The following is a 19,178-nucleotide window of genomic DNA, read 5'->3' on the forward strand; positions in this document are numbered from 1 at the left end:
TTTTTTTTTTTTTTTTTTTTTTGGTACCGGAGATTGAACTTGGGTCCTTGTGCTTGTGAGCCAGGCGGTGGAACCACTGAGCTAAATCCCCGGCCTAGCCTTTGCAGTACTTTAAACCCTGAAAAATAGGGTGTTCCAGTCACCAAGTAAAATTAAAAATCTTTTAAAAGATGCAAGGCTAATGTACTAGTTACACTTAAAACTACTTCTTTTAGATTTTCTAAATAGAATATTGTGGCTGAATTCAGTAACACTAAAACTTTAAATTTTTTGGGGGGGGGGTACCTTAATTGCTTCATCTGCTTTAGAGGCAATCTACCATTGCCTTCCGATCAGGGAACTTGTCTCCTGAGTGAGGACCACATCTCCGAGCCCTGGATGCGTGAGCTTTATGTAGCCCAAGTTCCAGCCCATCTATCCTAGGCTTGGTTGTTGAAGACCTGTTGAGAGTTTGCTTCCAGTAGCTCTCCCTTTATAGTACCTGTGCACCGTTACTGAATGGGAGTGGCTTCTTAGACCCCGGTTGTGGCTTAGCTAGCCAGAACTTTGTGACTGCTGCTGTTTTTGGTGAATGTAATCATTTCCTTTCGTGGGACATTTTCCTCCCATAAATATGAGTTACTTATAATGAATAGAAGAAAGCTACTATACTCTGAGTTATACTATGTCATGTTCTAAACTTGACATATTCTGTTACTGTAGCATCTTAGAGCCACAGAAATTCCATCTTTCATTTTACAGAGAGGAAGAGGCCCAGAAAATACAGGCAAGTTGTTTAAGGTCACCAATTTGACCAAATGTGTGGAATTCTTAGAAAATCTATAGTTAAGGGATAAATGTGTTCTTGGAAGAACAATTACAAGATGCAATATGGTGTTATGGGTAGAAGGTTGGCGGGGAACCAGAAATTCTGGAGCTTGTCTCAGCTGGTGCCTTCTACATAGGCTTGGGAAGTTTTTCTGAACTCCCAGAAAGGAAAGCTAATATCCTTGCCCTACCCGCAAAGTTTGAAGAACAAATGGAGATGAGGGGCTTGAAATATCAAAAAGTAAGATTGCTGTCCAATATGTGGGGTGATTATAAATATGTAAGCTGTTTCTCTTTGTTTATTTTTTGAGATAGGCTCTTTCTACATATATTGTCTGCCCTTAAACAGTGAATTTCCTGCCTCAGCCTCCCAAGAGCTGGGACTGGAGGTGTGCTCCACCACACTTGGCCCTGTAAGCTATGTCTGGAGCTTGAAAAAATATTATTAGAATATTAATTCTACTTGTAGTATTTATTTGTAGACTCTTTGTATGAACCACAGCTATCCCAGTTAAGGTCTAGAAAAAAGCTCTTAAATTATATTTTAAATATAATAAATATATATAAATAAGTAATAATAAATATAACTAAAGGGAAGAGAATTTTACATGTGTCACCATGTGTGCACCTCTGCCTAAGTGAACTGAGAAAGGTTTTCTGAATGGCAGCATAACCACAATACAAAGTGCTGCACCAGGGCAGTGTGCCCCAGAAAGGAAGATTGTCATTGTCCTTGTTCTCTTGCATTTGGCAAAAGCAATTCCCCATTCTACCTTTAGTGAAATGGCTTCTTTACCTCCTCACTAATGGGGAGGCTTGATTTTTTTTTTTTCAGACTGGACCTGGCACCAAATCATCTGCTGAAATAACTGTAGAAGCAATTTTTGTTTCTTTCTGTGAATATAGAGAATCCAGAGCTCTGTGGCTTGAAGTTTACTTTCTCTCAGGTTTTATGCACTGAAGACCGAAGCTGCCCGTATGAGAAGAAAACCACAGAGCCCGTGCTGCTCATTGTCATAGTGAGTGAGAGAACTAGAAAATACATATGAGTTGTTTAAGGTCACAACATGTGTGAAGGGCGAGACGTGGACAAGAACATGTTGCCTTGACTTCTATTTTCCATTGCAGTGTGGTTGTTTGGGGCACAGAACAATTACGAAGGAATAAATTAGGGGTGGGAGAGAAAGGAGTTCATTTTATTTTTCTCCGAAGTGACAATCACACGCAATTAAGAAGCTTACATTTGAAACACAGCTTCCATTCCTCTCTAGCAAATGTGAGAACTCTGTCTTCATTCTGCTTCTTAGCTGGGTGATATTCTGAATTTCTTCATTTTCACTTGGGCACTTGACTTTCCCAGCTTTTCATAGCTATCTGTGATCTTGACAGTGCCTGTGTGTCTGTCCACACAGTGGGAATTCTGGCAGAAAGGGAAGCATTATAGCCCAGTTTACTGCGGGAACAAGGCTTACTAGATTCATTCTTGTGTGTTGCTTTGTTCATTCTCCATCCATGAAGTGGCTGGCATTGCCTTGGCAACTCCATTAGAAGCCAGTAGCTCTTTGTGAATGTCTGCCTCACTCCAGACTCTTCTGGGAGCAGCTTGGCTTTGGCCAGAACTGGCACCAGCCGTCTTACTTAGGGTGTAGAGCCAGTGTGGGGAGTGCAGGGGGATGCTGGGACCCACGCTGGCTTAGCATTTGCACCCCCAGTCACAGCGGTGTCCTAGTGTGGTGGGCCTGGCTGGAGCGGAGGCAACAACGTGGAGCTGGAGCCCGGTGAATTGTGTGGCCTAGGGGCTCTTGGGAAAGGCATCATGGTTACTGTGGGTGTGAGATGTTTCATCCTAAGACCCACAAAGGTTGTTTGGAGAATATGCAGCTCCAGACAAATGGGATGTAAGTGAAGAGTAAAGAGGGTTAAAAGAGCAAACTCAGTGGGATGTTCCTGTTATCTTAAGTACTCTAGGAGCAGGGTGCCTAATCGGAGAGGCAGAAGGATCCCAACTTCAAGGCTGTCTGGGAGTAAAAGGAAGGGCTGGGGATGTAGCTCAGTGATAGAGCCCTCCCTTTCCCAGTATAAATGTGCTCTGGGTTCAATCTCCAAAAAAAAAAAAAAAAAAACAAAAGGAAGGGGATGAGAGGGGTCAGCACCAAGAAAAGTTTCTGGCATATGGGAGAGAGGCAGTACATATCTCCTGCACACCACACCATCTGATAGTGTTCTGTCAGTGCCAATCGCTAGCCTCCCTGTGCCATCCATCAGGTATTAGTCACCACCACCAATAGTCAGGGACTGAGCACCTGCTCGTACCATTATGTACAGAGCATCATGCTAAGCCAGGGCCTTTAGGAGCTGGTAGTGCAGTGCTCTTTTTGTGTAGATTAGAAACAGGTAATCGCCTGGATAAATGTGACCCTGTGGGCAATCAGTGTAACAAGTGACTGGCACCCTTTTGCGAAGGAAAAGACATCCACTCTCCAGGGCTTGCTTATTTATTTATTTTGGATTTTGATTTTGAGATAAGGTCTGGCTGTTGGGCTCAGATACTCTTCCTACCTTTCCTTCTCGAGTATAGGTAGGACCACAGGGATGTGAAATTGCACCCAGCTTAGCTTGTTGCATTTTAACAAAGATTTTAATGTCCACTACCTGTCTTGGCTTGGTGTCACCCACAGTGATGGCCTCAGGTTTGACAGTGAATCCACAGTGAATGAAAGCCCCTTAGAGAACAAAATGTCTGGTGTTTTTACCTCCCCAGGGCTCCCCAATAAGCAGACACCGAGACAAGGATCAAAGTTGAGGTTGCTTTGGAAGGTGACCACAGGAAACACAGAATGAAGTGAGGTCAGGAAGCAAAGGAAACCAGGTGGGCCATCTTAGGAACTGCCACCACGGGCGTGGGAGTTCTGGGGGCCAGTTCAGAACACATGGTTCCGCGTCACCCCCTCTATCCCACTGCAAGGCGAGGGAGCAGAGGTATAGTGATACCCCGGTGTCCAACTCATTTCATTTCAAATTCATGCTCGAACACTGAAAAGTTGAGAACTGAACATATTTTTTCCCATAAGAAATAATGGAAAGACAAACAATTGGTTCTGAGGCCCAAACATTATACTTACAAATCCATTTTTCCAGAACTTTAACTAATTTCACAGTGATTTCTTTCTTTAATTCTATTTTGGTTCCCATAGTTTTCTTCTTAACAATATTGCTGGTATCACTAACTTTCTTTGGAGCCATGGTTATGACATTCTATACAAAGAAAGAGCAAAAAAAGAAAAAGCACAATGATGAATATTTTAACACAGGAACAGAAGCCCTGTATGTTGTCTGGGCAAGGGCGGCTCTTGCACTGACGTGTATTACCCCTTGTGTCTGTGGAGACAGCACGCATGACTCACTCTCTGCCCATACAGATTTTTTTCAAGTCTGATTATACTGAGTAGATATTTTTAAAAACTGTTATTTGAGTAGTGGAAAGTTCGAACTCGGAGTGGTTTGACAACTGAGGGATCACTGCGTTGACTCCTAACTTCTTTCAGCCACTGGCTGGGAAATGGTGGAGTTGCCCTATTGCAGGTGACTGAAAGGGCTGCAGCAGCCAGCAGAGACCCCAGGCAGAGCCCCCTGGCAGTAGGAGGCTGGACGAGCCTGTAAGGATTGAGAGGAGGTGGTTATACTCCTGACGGCATCTGTTTCAAGTTTGTGGTGGGTGTTTTCACTTGTTTCTAGAAGGCTCCAAAGCTGTAGTAGCAAAGCTAGTAAATCTGCTCGTCCCAGCAGCAGGTGTAGTTCCTCACCTTCTGAATGGGCTTGATGGCTGGACATGGACTTTTATTTTGAAAGAATGTATAGGATGGTCCTGAAATACATTAAGTTTTGCTGGAATCACAGAAGTTAAATGGCCCCTACAATCAGTGCAGCTGAGCTCAGGAGTTGCAGATAGGGCATCTGGAGGAGCCTGTGGTGTGATTTGGTACTTGGGCATTGTAAGGTGACAGAATGTCAAGTTCTGAGTTGGTATATTATAAGTGGTGTGCTTTCTGTGTCCTTCCCTTTAAGCGTCCTCTGCTCAGGGAGCTGGGTGTAGCACAAAGGCCTGATTTAAGTTGGTCGACATTTCCATTACAGAATGGCACTGACCCTATTCTGAGCATCTTCTAGAACACCAGGTACTGCACGGGCAGGTCTGCTTCTCACGAGGGGACTGAATTGTTTTTGAATATTTTTGGCTCCACTTTAAAGATGAGGAAACTGAGCTCTGAGAGAAGTCTTTACAGCTTGCACACGATGCCCCTCATTTGGATCCACCTCATGAATATCAAGATAAGAGTACAGTACTGGGCCACCGGGCCAGGAATACTCCATAGCCATAATGTATGTTGAAACAAATTTTATGACATAGTAAGTGTTAACTAATAAAACTTCTGAGATTCAAGTTGGCCCCACAGTGAGATACCACTTTACGTAGCCACTTGGAAAGACAGTTTGGTAGTTCCTGAAAGGGTTGAATGTGAAGTTGGTATATGGTGCAGTTATTCCATTCGTACATACAACCCAGGAGGCATGAAAACGTGTTCACATAAAAATGTGAACATTAATAGCATTTCTTTTTTCTCTTAAATTCTTTTATTTGTACATTTTAGGTATATAATACATTTATATTCATCATTGAGAACTTGTACCTTTACATGATGTATCTTGGTTCTTTTTTTCCCCATTCACCTGCCCTCTCTTCAACTCCTCCACGCCTCCCTATTTGCAAAAGCTTTGTTTCCATTTATTTCTTATTTTTTACCTTTCCCTTCTTACCTTTCCCCTATCCCTCCCTACCCCTTACTCTAGCAGCATTTATAATAACTTCAAAGTAGAAAATATCCTGTCAGCTGAATTGATACACAAAATTTGATATATTAATTCAATAGAATATTATTTAATCACAAAACTGAAGTGCTCAGCCATGCTACTACATCGATGAACTGTGGAAACATGCTAAGAAAAAGAAGCCAATTGCAAAAACTACACATGATGATTCCATTTTTATGAAATGTCTAGAACAAGCTGATCTGTAAAGACAGGAAATTAATATATTAAAATATTAGTGACTGCCTAGACTGGAAACAGTCAGTGTGTAGTGATGCTAAAGGATTTAGGGTTTCTTTTTGGGGTGTTGGAAATGTTCTGGAATTAAACAGTGAGAATGGTTTAGAAACTTGGGAGCATTCTGCAAACACTGACTTGCACACTTTTCTTAAAGGGATAAATTTTATGGTATGTCAATTATATTTCAATACCAAAAAAAAAGAAAAAAAAAGAAAAAAAACCAAACCCAGAACTTCTGGCAGAATATTTATGTTGATAAAAAAATAAGTATCAACACTTGCCCAAGGACGTCTGTTTTTTAGCTAATGTTTTGGAAACTATCTTTCAGGTTGTTACAAAAGCCCTTCACAGTTGATGAATTCATCTTATTTAATTTCTTCTTTTGCAAACTAATATAATGCTTTACTGATGTCCTGACACTGGACACCTTTGGAGTTAAGATAAATCCATGTCACTTTAGGAAGTAAGTACATATATGTTTTTCAGTTTCAGTTAAGAGGAAAGAGCTTTGGAATGTGAACACTTAGCTCCCAAACTAAAGCAGAGCTGTGACCCAGGCAGGTCTCCTCCCTTGTCCTGCTGTTTCGGGGGACAGTATCAGGCCTAATGCCTTGGGGAGGCAGATTTAAAGTCAATATAAGGACCACTTTTCTTTTTTCTTTCTTTTTTTTTTTTTGGTACTGGGGATCAAACTTGGGTCCTTGGGCTTGCGCTGCAGGCAGTGGAACCAGAGCTAAATCCCTGGCCCAGGACCACCTTTCTGATAATTATTTCCAGTCAAGTTGTGAGCAAGTTCGTGGTCCCTTTTCAGGGCTTATGGAGATGGGCATCGTGCACTGTGAGGAGTCTGAATGGCTGACTCCATGTTCCCCAGGAAGGGGCCGGATGTGGCTGGGACACTACTTTGGCTCTCAGAGCTGACTCTTTGTTCACTGGACTAAGTAATTGTGTTTGCAAATAATTTAGAATTGGGAAGTAATCAGAAAATAAAAAAAGAACCAAAAAAAGAACCAGAGGTTCACGCTTATTGTTTCCTGGATGTTTAGAGAGACCAAGTGAATTTAATGAATAACTTTTTTTTTTCCTGGTACTGGGGATCGAACTCAGGACCTTGCGCTTGTGAGGCAGGTGCGGCGCCACTTTAAATCCCCAGCCTCTAAAGCTGAACTTCGGGTGCAGTAGATCAGAGCCTGGAGGCCAGGGTACCAGGCAGGGGTGTCTGACATGCGCCTGCTGACTGCAGGTCATCTGTGTTCTCCTGGTCTCACTTTGTAAAACAAACAAAAGTTTGGATGTCCTTGGAGGCCTTTTTAGCTCTGAAAAATTCTAGAAATTTTCTTAATAGCTTCAGCTATCCCCAGCAAGCCTTATGCCTGTCTTTTCATAGCCTCCGATCAGCCTCTGATCATTCATTGCTTCTGTTGAATGCTTGCCTTGTGTGTGCCCACCATTGTTTTTGTCAATGCTGCCCTTTCCTGCTGTGGCTTGTGTGAGCCCCAACTCTGTGACTGTGCTTGACAGCTCTAGGCTACAGTAGGAACCTCAGTTTTTTTTGTTTTTTTTCTGAGACAGAGTCTCGCTGTATAGTTCAGGCTGACCTCTAACTCTCGGCAATCCTCCTTCCTCAGCCTCTTGAGTGCTGGGATAACAGGAATGTGCCACCATGCTGGGTGGGAGTCTCTGTCTTGTGTTACTTCATTTGCTTCAGTCTGTTCTATTAGTCTTAACACGTGCTGTTTTGTGTTTCTCTAGTTTTTCCAAAAAATTCTCATCAACATGGTGCAGAAGAAGAACACTTTAAATCAGACCCTTAGAGTTATTTCCTTAAAGTAATAGAGCTAACAATGTGACTGACTCTTTGTTTACAGTAGAAGGGTTTGGAATAGAGGGTTGGATGATATTGGTGGCCCCAGGCTCAAAGAACTCATCATCTCCTGTGCTTTCGGGATGAAGTCTTATCAAAACCTGTAACAGAGAGTCAAAGATTGTTCTTGGTCATCAGTTCCTCTTTGTTGACAGAGAACTAATGATTGTTCTCAGTAATCCGTTCCTCTTCCGAATACCCCTCAGAGTCTGAAATAATCCCACAGAGTGACTTTAAGTCTCTGTAGAAATTTTAGTCTTTTTCAAGTTTTTCCTATTTCTTTCTGGGTAAAGATGTAAGAAAGATCATTCAAATTGTTGTCAACTTTTGGTCACAACTCTTGATCAGTCTCAGAGATTGTTTCTGGATTGCTTCTTGAACTCTTTCTAGGATAATTAATTTTACATTGTATAACATCCTCCCTGATACCTACCTTCTAAACATCCATGTGAGACTGTGGCTTTCTTGTCTCCCACGGTAGATGTTCTTTCACTCTGGAGAGCAGTTATTGGGTAACAGGTCACATGTATTAATAGGGAGGCCATATGGTTCACAGACATTTTGCTCTCAACAACTTGATAAGAATTCTGGTGGTATGATTTTTGTTTTTAATTTTAACTATGAAAGTGTAGAACCATCTGCTGTTATTTTTTGTATGTGATCCTGGTAGGTTATTAATTTTAGTTACACTGCTCTTATGCAATTAGCACTGCTGTATGTGGAGGCTTCGTGGCAATGCTGGCACATTTCGTTTTCAGTAGTAGTGAGTGTCTCGTCAGATTCCCTTCGTAAGTTGCAGCAGACTTGCCTACATGCGGTTGGGTCTTGGGCAGTGTATGGTTTCTCTTTTAGCTGGTTAAGTGCTTTAGTTGCAATGGACCACTTGATTGCTTGGGAAGAGGTTATGGAGCAAACCAAAAAGAGAAATGGTGGGTTTTAATTAAGTAAAGCTGCCTTTCCTTTCCATAAGTTTTGATGGATGGTAAATACTTACTTAGGCAAACAACTGTAAATGCTTATTTTTACCCTTTGCCCTACCGACACTTAGTTGAATTTTATGACTAGATGAAGTTAATAAGAATGTAGTGAGCTAGGAGTTGGCAATGGATTGTGTTGAGAAATATTTATTTGGCTACTAAACCTGGTTCACTGCAGAAGGGAACAAAACTGGTAGTAAAACATCAGAAATGTACCCTTTACATAATTTTAGCAGAATGACCCTAGTTCTGCTGCTATGCATCAAAACAGAGTTTTATGGTATTTGAAAATTCTGCATTTTTCTAAGACGAAACCAAAAGTAGGTCATTTACCTGGTTTGCTTAATCCCATTTTCAAAGACTAATGTTCAAGCTTTAGGCCTAAAACATGCTACTTTACCTCCATTCAGCTCTACTCAGTGATAAATGAGAAAGCCAGTCTGGCAGTGCTGTGCTTTTTGCGTGCGATGGTTATAGGATGTAACAAGCCATGTGCTTAGACCCCTCATGAGTAGATATCTCTTCAAGAAGTCAGACTGTCTTTGGGTGATTCCTGGTTCCTGGTGTCTGGGGCCACTCATCGGATGTGTGAGCTGGAGAGAAGGAAGCTTTTGGCTTTCTCCTCTCCTCCTTTGTCTTCCCTTCTCTCTTCTGCCATTTAAGAGAAGGAAGATGAACGACCTCCTGGTGGGTGGGGCTGTGGGAGTGGGCAGGGTGGGTCACCGCATGCCTAGGAACTCTTGGTAGAAAAGAGGTGCCATTTAGACCTGTGTCTTACCCACCACCTTCCCCAGCGCTCAGCACTGCCTGGCATGAAAACACTTAAGAACGCTTTGTTGACTATTGATTGAATACTAGGTTTCACATAGTGCTGTGGTAGAGCTTTTTTCTTTCTGTTTTGCTGGTTGTTTTCTTGAACTGCCTGTGGTGCAGCATCAAACCAAATTGCAGGACCCCATTTGTGTGTGTGTGTGTGTGTGTGTGTGTGTGTGTGTAGGGATCTCTTGTTTTACTGCATAGAAGGGCCCCTTTTGTCTCAGAAGCCTTAAACACTTGAATTGTTTGGGACAAAAGCAGTGCTAGTGCTTACTAAGAGCAGCTTTCAAAATCTGGTCTTGTCTTCCCATTAAATAAAATCCAAGCATATGACCTTGGCTGGCAGTGCCCTACACAAACTGTTTTCTGATTTCCTTGTTGATTTCAATTTGTAGCACCCTTCCATATTTTGAACACACCAGGCCTTTTGCTCTCTGCTTATACTTCTGCCTGGAATGTTCTTCCACAGCTTTTCCCAACTTTCTATCTTTCCGATTCTTTCAAGATCCACTTAGCTGAGACTTCTTCAGCAAAGCTTCCTTGCCTGATCTGTCATTCTTTTGTCCCTTCAGTTTATACCTGGGCCTTCTGCATTTTCCTGTGTTTGCTTTCTTGCTTATTAGCTCTCTGCTCCACTCAAACAGTTCTCAAGGAAAGGACATTTTCTTGTTTATTCATCATCCAGTCCTGTGTAAATTCAACTGATACACATTCAAATAAATGAATGAAATGTCAGTCTATCTTTCATCAAAGTGTTTTAAATTTAAGAAAGCATTTTTTTCCTCTGAGATTCTCAGTCTACAATATACCTACACACAATGCATATGTTTGTACTGCAAAAATTCCCCAGTAAGATAAGGAACTGCCTTTAAAGAATAGGGCCGTGATTTAGTGCCTGTGGTCTAACTGCTAATATTCATGCTTTCTATTCCTCAACTTCTGATGTGTTCTCTCCACCCCTTTCTTTCTTTTGTCTGTCTTTTTCAGCAAGGGAAGCCGTATGTCTTTGACAGAGTGCTGCCGCCCAATACAACCCAAGAACAGGTTTACAATGCATGTGCGAAGCAAATTGTCAAAGGTAAGTGCTATTTCTTTATTTCCTCCTGGGCCTTTCAGAGTAATGGAAAAACATTAAGTGATATTTGCTGCCTAGGAATCATTGTGCCTTGACTTTAAGCAGGGGCCTGCTAATTAGAAACACTGAATTATAGCCTTTGCTCTGGCCCTGATTTGCTGAGATGTCAGCCAAGTTGTTTAGTCTCTCACTACATCTTTTCTTTATTTATTTTGCTGCCTTTTTGGTAGAGTTTTTCTGTCCCTTAAAAGCTTAAAAGCAGGGTAAGCTATGGTCACACTGTTTCTGTAATGGTTTCAAAATACTGCAGGTATTGAATCTCCTTTTTCCTTTGAAGGAGAAAATATCCTTGTTGCTCCCGCTGTATACCTTTGGCTGATGTATTTGGTGCATCTGTATCCTTTTCATGTATGCCTCCCTGAAAGAAGTTTTAAATGTGGAAAATTCTTGCCATCAAGGAATTTTCTAGTGTCGTAAAATCCTATCAGCCTGCTTGTTATTGAGCTGTTTGTCTCATCAGCATTCCTTAATTATCATTCCATCCAGCCCTCTTCCAGCTCCTGACATTTCTTCCTCCGAACAGGTAGCTTCAAGCCTGCATTTGTATCTCAGAGATCATTCTTTTTTGTGGGTCTGGCCTTGGCCCCGGAGGATTTGTGTCAAAACATCAGCAGGGAGATAAAGCAATTTACACATTGCTCCACCTTGCCCTTCCAAAGCAGGGGCAGGTCGGAGGAGCTTGCCTTGGCAGAGCCTGCCATCTGGACAGAGCTGGGGGGCATCTCATGCTGTTTGGCTTTTCCTCATCACAGCCTTGCCATTGAATTTGAATGCTGTGGCGATTGGGCTTTGAAGTGCCTCATTGCTGCCTCCTCTGTAGGTAGTTTTGGCTTCAAAAAGCAGAAGGTAAAAACAAAAACAGAAAGTACCTTGCTGTTTTAGATTTGCTTCTTTTTAGAGGCCAAGCTGACAAACCTATTTGAAATTCATGAAAATCAGCCTTGGGTACATCTGTTAGATTAATTCTGACCCTGGCCACCTGCGTGGGAGACTTGCTTCAGTATGTAATGTTCCTTGCTGAGATGTATGGTTATTCACATTCTTGTTACAGACATCAATTAATTTTGAAGGTCTTCACAGTGAGATCATGATAGAAAACCGAAGAGGAAAAATTAGCTTGAATTTGAGCTCCTTTTGAATTAATAATTTGGGCCTATATCTGGTGGTAACTTCTGTTTTCTCTTCTACTCGTTTGCTTCTCTTTTTATTTAATCATATTTCCTCTCTATTTTTATAGCCTTTCTTCTTGGTTTGGTCTTAGTCAGCCCTCCTTCCCCCATAATACTGGGTTCATTCATATTTTACTAGAGTAAGATTAATCACATATGTGCCACATTTCCTTCTTTTTTCCTCTTCTCCATTATCAGAAGCAAATAGTATTTACCACATGCAGTGCTAAACATGAAGGCCGTTTAAATATATCCCACCCACTCTAGACTGACTTAATTAGGAGCAAATGCATTCCATTAAAAAAAATCCTGTGATTAACAAACAATAGTAATATATTTGAGTCTTTATTCACTAAATATTTCAGCCCCTCTTAATGTTTGAATCTTTCTATAGTATTAAATGTCAGTTCCATCCCATTAATATATAAAGTTTTAATATTTTTATGTATCAGTTTTAAAATAAACATTTCTAAGAAAAGAAGTAGGCATTCCCCAGGAAGATCTTCTGAGGATATGACCTAACTCTGGTTGCCTTGAGACCTCACATATATAGTAAGCCACAGAGAAAACCACTTAGAATAAAATCAGACTCTGACATGATTTGATAAACAGGCATTTCTAGGGCACCATGAATATAACATGAGCATACTCATTTGATAGTAACAAAGGATACTTTATTATCCATTGAAAAAGAAATGATTGGGGTGTGATGAGGTCTGGATTGAATTTTTTAAAATGTTCACTGAAGCTAGAGTGAGGAGAGGAGAGTGTGGATGTATTTCTGCATCCACACAGTAAAATTAATTAATTCTGAAGGTTACTACAGTCCCCTGACTCATGGTAATGTGAGGGACTGGTGAACTTCCCTTCCCAGTCTGTCTAAACCCCTAATCATTTTGAGGACATGGAAGACTGCTTTTAATTGACTGGGTTTTTGTTTTTTACAATTTCACTAGGATTTTTAATATTTCAGATTTCGAGTCCTGACATCTCCCAGCTCCCTTCTTGGTATGTTTTCAAACTGTTGCTTGGAAACACATAGAATTCTCCAGTTCTTCAAGAAGACACTGTAGGACTAGTGGGTAACCAGCACAATAAGTAGCAAGGCCCAGGAACTAAACACCATGCTTTCTGGATGCTATTGTTGAAGTCCTGGTAAACACAGCACATCTTAACGGAAGCCACTTCAGCATTTGCCTTCCAGATTAACTAGAGGTCGACTGTCCAGATGTTAGAGAAGATGGTTTCTGGTGCTCTGATTTCTTTGAACTTTATTCCTTATTTATGCAACTAATATTAAGCACGAACCATGTGTAGCGCTGACAGGAACCAGAGTCACCAAGAGATGTAAGACTGTTTGCAAGGAACTTTTGAGTATAGGGAAAGGGAAGACGCATACATAATTATTATACACATAGGCATTATGTGGTTTAAGGTGGGTATTTGCAAAATACCAAGGGGGCGCAGGAGAATGCCACCTTGTACCAAATTGTGGTGGTGGAGAGTCCTGAGTAGTGTAGAATGTTGCAGGGCTGTACAAGCAGAGAATAGAATAGCAAAAGCATAAAGAGACAGATTATGTGGCATGCTTGGGTGGCTCAGGGTGGCACAGGTTGCAGAGCAGCATGATGATGGTTGAAGCTGCAGAACGTAGGCTGGATCTGAGTTCGGTGGGAATCCATGGACTTTGTCCTATAGGCGTGGACAGTTGAAAGTTTTAAGCTTAGGATGACATCCTCAGATCTATTTCATTATTATTATATGACTCTTAAGAAGAAATATACTTTTAAGCTATTATTTATCATGTGCACCGTATCTACTTTACATCTAATTGCATCTTAAATCTTAACTTTACAGGGGTGAGCATTATTAATACCATTAAACTAAAGAAGACTGGGAGACTGAGAGAGGTGGAGTAACCTGGCCAAATCTGGTCCGGGTGTGGGGCTGGAGTGCAGCGTGGCTTTCTGGCTAACTTAATTCTTTAGAACCAACCTGCCCTACTTTCCTGGTGGGCCCATATGAGCATTTAAAAACAAGCATAGAGTAACTGTTTTATGGTTTGTTCCTTTTCCATCAGGCCATATGAAAGCACTGAAAAAAAGGCAAGGATAGGAAAAGGTGTGTTTCAGAGCAGAGGGGAAAGAATGGCAACTGTGGTTCCAGAGCCCTGGAGCCCTTGCGGCCTGCCTGTCCTGAGGTGTGGGTGCTCAGGAGCACAATGTGCCTTGGCCGGGGCACAGTGGCTGCTCTCAGGATGGCTGTGTGCAGCCTTCTTCACCGGATGGACATATTGCATCTGTGTTCTGCTGCCATGGATAACTGGAGCAGTTTGGTTGGCTGGCCAGAGGCTTAGGTTCCAAGCTGAGGGTGGCCTGTTAGTCCCTCTTGTCAGATGTCCTTGTGCTCTGGCAAGCCACTGTTTTGCCTAAAGCAGTGTGGTAGGAAGTCACAGCAGTCTCCTCAGAAACGCTGATGTGGACTCAGAACCTGGCAGAACCTAGCTAGCGTGCACCCCGGGCCTCTGAAGTCTGCAGCAGGAGGAACGAGGATTTTCAGGCATCCTGTTCTCCCCACTCTCAGTGGAGCTGAGAGGGTGCTCAACACCTGCAAAGAAAGCTACCTGGGTATGCCTGGCTGCTGAATGGATGTGTGCTGGGTTTGTGGGGTGCAGTGCGCTGTGTGTTACATAACAACAGACCCCATTACAAAGAAAGTGTAAACTGTATGGCCGTGTGGCTGGCATGTAGAAATGGTCGTTCTGTTTTGCCAGAGACTGAAACAAATGCATTCCTTGGGCCTAGGATCATCCTGGCTTTCCGTGTGATGAAAGTCCTTCCTGTGGGGAGGTGGCGAAGTGGCGTGTGGCTCCACACAGGCCCTTGGATCCCTGCTCCCCAGCAGATTCTGCTGTCTCCCTCCTGTCTGCCCCTGGGTGACTTCACCTGCCTTTTCTCTCCACTAAAAATAAAACAGACCATACAGACAAGTGTTCACAACTTGGAGGTGGAAGGAAATAGAGACCCTTGGGTTCAAAGAGTTGTATCTTTTTTTTGTTTTTAGTTTTCTTCTAGTTCAGAGTTGAGTAGATGGGGGCAACACAGCTCTGTAACCTTGAATGTGAGAGTTGTTCTCCAACAATGTATTACTTGTAACATAATTGTAAATACTTTACAGGCCAATCCAGGTTTGTTCTAATGAAGTTTTATATTGGTCTCTGTTTTTGAGAAAGAAATTTCAAAAGAAAGTAAGCAAGCAGTTGTGCTCTTTGTTGAAATTGTAGTGAGAAATGGATTCTCCATTCATCGGCACTTTATTCCTAAATAAGCAATGCCACCACTGAGCTCTCTGTTTTATAGATGGGACCCAGGGGTTTTGAGAGCAGCAGCCAACCAGCAGTTAGTAGGATTGCGTGCTGTACTTGGTGGGAATGGTCCGAGAGAGGTGGTCTCATTCCGATGCCCGGCCACCTTGCTTCTTGGCAGAGGAAGAAGTGTGGTCTAGGGTCCCTCTGGTCAGCGAGGCCTGGGCTCTGCGTGTATCCTCCGGAGTGTGGCAGGGTGTTCACAGACACCTCCCGGGGGCCTCGCAGAGGCATGAGCACTTGTAGGGTGCACAGTGGGGGTCACGTGGCCAGACCTCTGTCTTGGCATCTTTAACATTATCCTAACACCTGGTCCTGGGTCCCAGGGCCCTTCATACACAGGAGCTAAGGTGTAGAAGCAGCTTGGTATGGCAGTGCACACCTGTAACCCCAGCCCTGTGGGACGCTGAAGCAGGAGTGTTTCAAATTCTAGCTCAGTCTTAGTGACTTAAAGAGAGGGCGGGGGATGTAGCCCAGTTGTAGATCAGTGAGAAGACCATGGGTTCAATCCCCAGTACCTGGAAACAACAACAAAAAAACCAAACAGATGCAGAAGAAGTCCGTTATAGTTGTGGGGAGATGTTTAATTTCTAATAAAGAGTAGGTATAGAAGGTTTAGTATTGTGCTTGTGGCCAGCATCTCAGTTTTCCAAAGTTGTTTGTGTTATAAATATAGAATGTTAAAAGCCCAACCAAAAAATGGGACCTCTTTGAGCCCCTCAGAACACATCATCTGCACGGTGGTGTAGAGGCTCTTCTCTCTGCTCTGGCCACCGTCTTCAGGCCTGAGGAATCTTTTCTCTAAACAGGTTGGCATTTTCGTGAAAAAAAGCATAAACCTCTAACCCTGACATTGACTTCTTGAAGTTTTTTATTTTTGCTGTTACCAGGGAAAATGTTTCCACGCATATTCTCTCTCTTTCTTCCTCCCACCCTTCATCCCTCCCTCCCTCCCTCAAGCCCTGTTAGGGCTGCTAGGATTAAAAACACAAAAAAGGAAAATCCTCTTTCTTTTCTGATCCCAGTTCACATTCCAACAACCTCAGATCAGTAAAATGTATATTTAAACAATTTAGAGAACCTAACAAAGCAAAACAGAAAAAAAACCCCCAGCATATTCAGAGGCCTTCTCCCTCTGCCACCCCAAATCTGAAATGGATGGATGGGCTGATTGCCTGGCTTGCTCTTCTCACATGACCCTCAAGAGGACACTGTGTGGGGCTCCTCTTCCAGCCCTGACTGTTATAGTACTTGAAGACTTTTTACTCTGGTGCAGGATGCCAGGTCAGGCGTATTAATTGTGCATTGTTTCCATTTCTGTGATGCTTGTGTGAATGAAGAGGGAAGGCAGGGGGGAGTATATTTTATCACCTGTGCTGCTTTGAAAGAATTCCCACAAATAATCTTCAGTTCTGCAGCAGAAAGCAGCCCCCTCTGCATGCTTTCCCTTAGCCCTGTGTGAAACAGAAACTGGGATGTCCTGAATGTGGTGGGTTTTTGTTTTTTTCTCTCATTGAGTTTATTGGTACATTTTAGGGATACAGTACAGTTACATTCATCATTGGGATCTTGTACCTTTACATGACAGGTCTTGGTTCTCATTTTTTCCCCTTGTCCCTACCCTCCCTTCACCCCCTCCTCCCCTCCCCATTTACTAGCACTTTATTTCCATTTTCTCATATTTTTTCTTTTCCCTTATTTCCTTTCCCCTACCCTTCCTGCTTCTATCCTGCGCATGGTTTTGCACAGTGTTCTAGTTGTGTAATTAAAAGAAATTCCTGATGCTGATGGGCCTGGGCCACCTTGCTGGCACTGACACTGAAATACAGAGGCATTAAATTTAAGTGAGGGCTCTGCTGCTTTCTGAGGTGATTTGATTGTCACCTTGGGGCTCTGTTTACAGTGTGGGGCCTCTTCCCTCCTCTGTTCTGGTTGTGTCTGTTCTGAGAGAGCTGTGCTGGGTTTCCCATGAGAGCTCCCCAAAGGGCTGCTTGGGCTGGGTTTAGGCTGGCCCTGCTCAGATCATTGGGCAAGACATTCTCACTCCAGAAACAGCTTGGGTAATATTTTTTCCACCTCAACTTTTCTCAAGGGATTGATGTATGTAGAAGAAGATGCAAGTATCCTACTGGAAAGGTTTTCTGGGTGATGTGTCTGCTTTAATTTTGATGTTACTGAAAGAATGTGTACTTGCTCCTTTCTTCACTAATATATTCTTTAGAATGTGACTTTGGTTTTTTTCTCTTTGTGGAATGGTGGAGGCCCTCCTTTCTGTTCTTAACCTCACAGTTCTACTTAAAATACACATAGAGTTGACATATGTCATTTGTGCAAAACATGCGGCCATTTGGAAACTGTAATTTTAAAGTAGGCAACAACTCCAGCATAGGTTCAAAATAATGAGTTAATTTTAATTAAAAAAAATTCTTTTTGCCTACAGATGTCCTTGAAGGTTATAATGGGACAATTTTTGCATATGGACAAACTTCATCAGGAAAGACCCACACCATGGAGGTGAGATTGCAGTGCACTGTAGTGTCTGTCTCTGAAATGACTGAGTGCAGTAAGTGCTTCTAGAGGTGCATGTGGAGATGGCCGTGTCTGGCCTTAAAGTAGGTGAATTATAAAGTCTCAATAGTTTACTATTAAATTAAATTTATCATTATTGTTGTTATTAATTTGGTTGTTCGAGGCAGGGTCTTGCTGTGTAGTTCAGGCTGGCCTTGAACTCACTATGTAGCCCAAGCTGGCCTCAAACTCATGGTGATCTCCCTGCCTCAGCTCCTGAGTGCTGGCATTACAGGTCTGCATTACTACACTGATTTTTAAATTTCCTTTTCTTGGTGGAGACAGACGCTTGCTATGTCACCCAGGTTGCCTTTGAGTTCAGAGTCATCCTCCCTCATCCTCCCAAATGCTAGGATTACAGATGTGGGCCACTGCACCCAGAAAGAGTTCAGTAATTTAAAATATCTTTTGTAAATAACTCTATCAAAGTATAACAGTTAATTCTACTTGAAAATAATCATCAGGGCTTGAGTGTAACTTAGTGTTAGAGTAGTTGCCCACCAGGCATGAGACCCTGGGTTTGATCTCTAGTACCAGTAAAAAACAAAACAAAACAAAACAAAACAAGAAAAAGAAATTAAAATGAACAGTGGTGAGACTGTCCTTATGCCTTATGAACTGGAGCACAGGATAATTGAGAAGGCCTGTTGTAAAAGTCATTTACCCTGGAGAGGGCCTCTAGGGAGTGGGTCTCTTTATTATTTTTTTTATTTTTAATTTTTTTTGTATGAGGGATCGAACTCGGGCCCTTGTGAGGCAGGCAGTGGAACCACTGAGCTAAATCCCTGGCCCTGGGACTCTTTAGAATAAGAATTCTAAAGAACTCTGTAGACCAGAGATTTAAAGAAGTTGGTTTATGGATCAGATTCAGCCCACAGACATACTTTTGTTTGGCTTGCATAGTGGTTTTTTAAAAAAATCATGCAGTGTTTAAAATAGGATGATTTCACACAATTCTAGTTTTTCCATCTAGATTGAACATACTGAAGATCTAGCATCACTGGGTGAATTTTACCACAACATAAAATGCAGGCTTTCCTAGAACAAGAATCTTCACAGATTTGTTCATCTTTCCCTTTCTAACATTCCTTAATTTTTGTTTGTTTATTTGTTTATTGTTGCCTGGGGCCAGACCAAGGGCTTCACACATGCTAGGCCACTGAGCTACAGCCTTGGCCCTTAACATTTTTTGTGCATGGAATAGTGGCTGTCGGGAAGAGGAATACCACGAAATATTTGAAATAATACCAGCACGGTGGCCCTAACTACCCCACGTGTGTGGGGCTGGGCTTTTCGGTGGACTGAAGAGCCCGCTTTAGACACACGGAGAGTGAATATGAACTTACCCTGAGCCTCCTTGTTCCTTAACATC

General features: G+C 42.4%; 1 protein-coding gene across 1 annotated transcript in view; it reads left to right on the forward strand.

Annotated features, from left to right (window-relative positions):
* The window catches only part of Kif5c (kinesin family member 5C), a 148,275-nt gene that overhangs the window by 36,325 nt on the left and 92,772 nt on the right, over positions 1-19,178 (forward strand). The window contains exons 2-3 of the mRNA XM_010620975.1: positions 10,558-10,648; positions 17,679-17,752. Of these exons, the coding sequence (XP_010619277.1) occupies positions 10,558-10,648; positions 17,679-17,752 (165 nt within the window). The remainder of the gene's footprint in view (positions 1-10,557; positions 10,649-17,678; positions 17,753-19,178) is intronic.

The sequence above is a fragment of the Fukomys damarensis genome, unplaced genomic scaffold (assembly GCF_012274545.1).
Source record: "Fukomys damarensis isolate Sample0158 unplaced genomic scaffold, DMR_v1.0_HiC HiC_scaffold_29, whole genome shotgun sequence".
Lineage (NCBI taxonomy): Eukaryota > Metazoa > Chordata > Mammalia > Rodentia > Bathyergidae > Fukomys > Fukomys damarensis.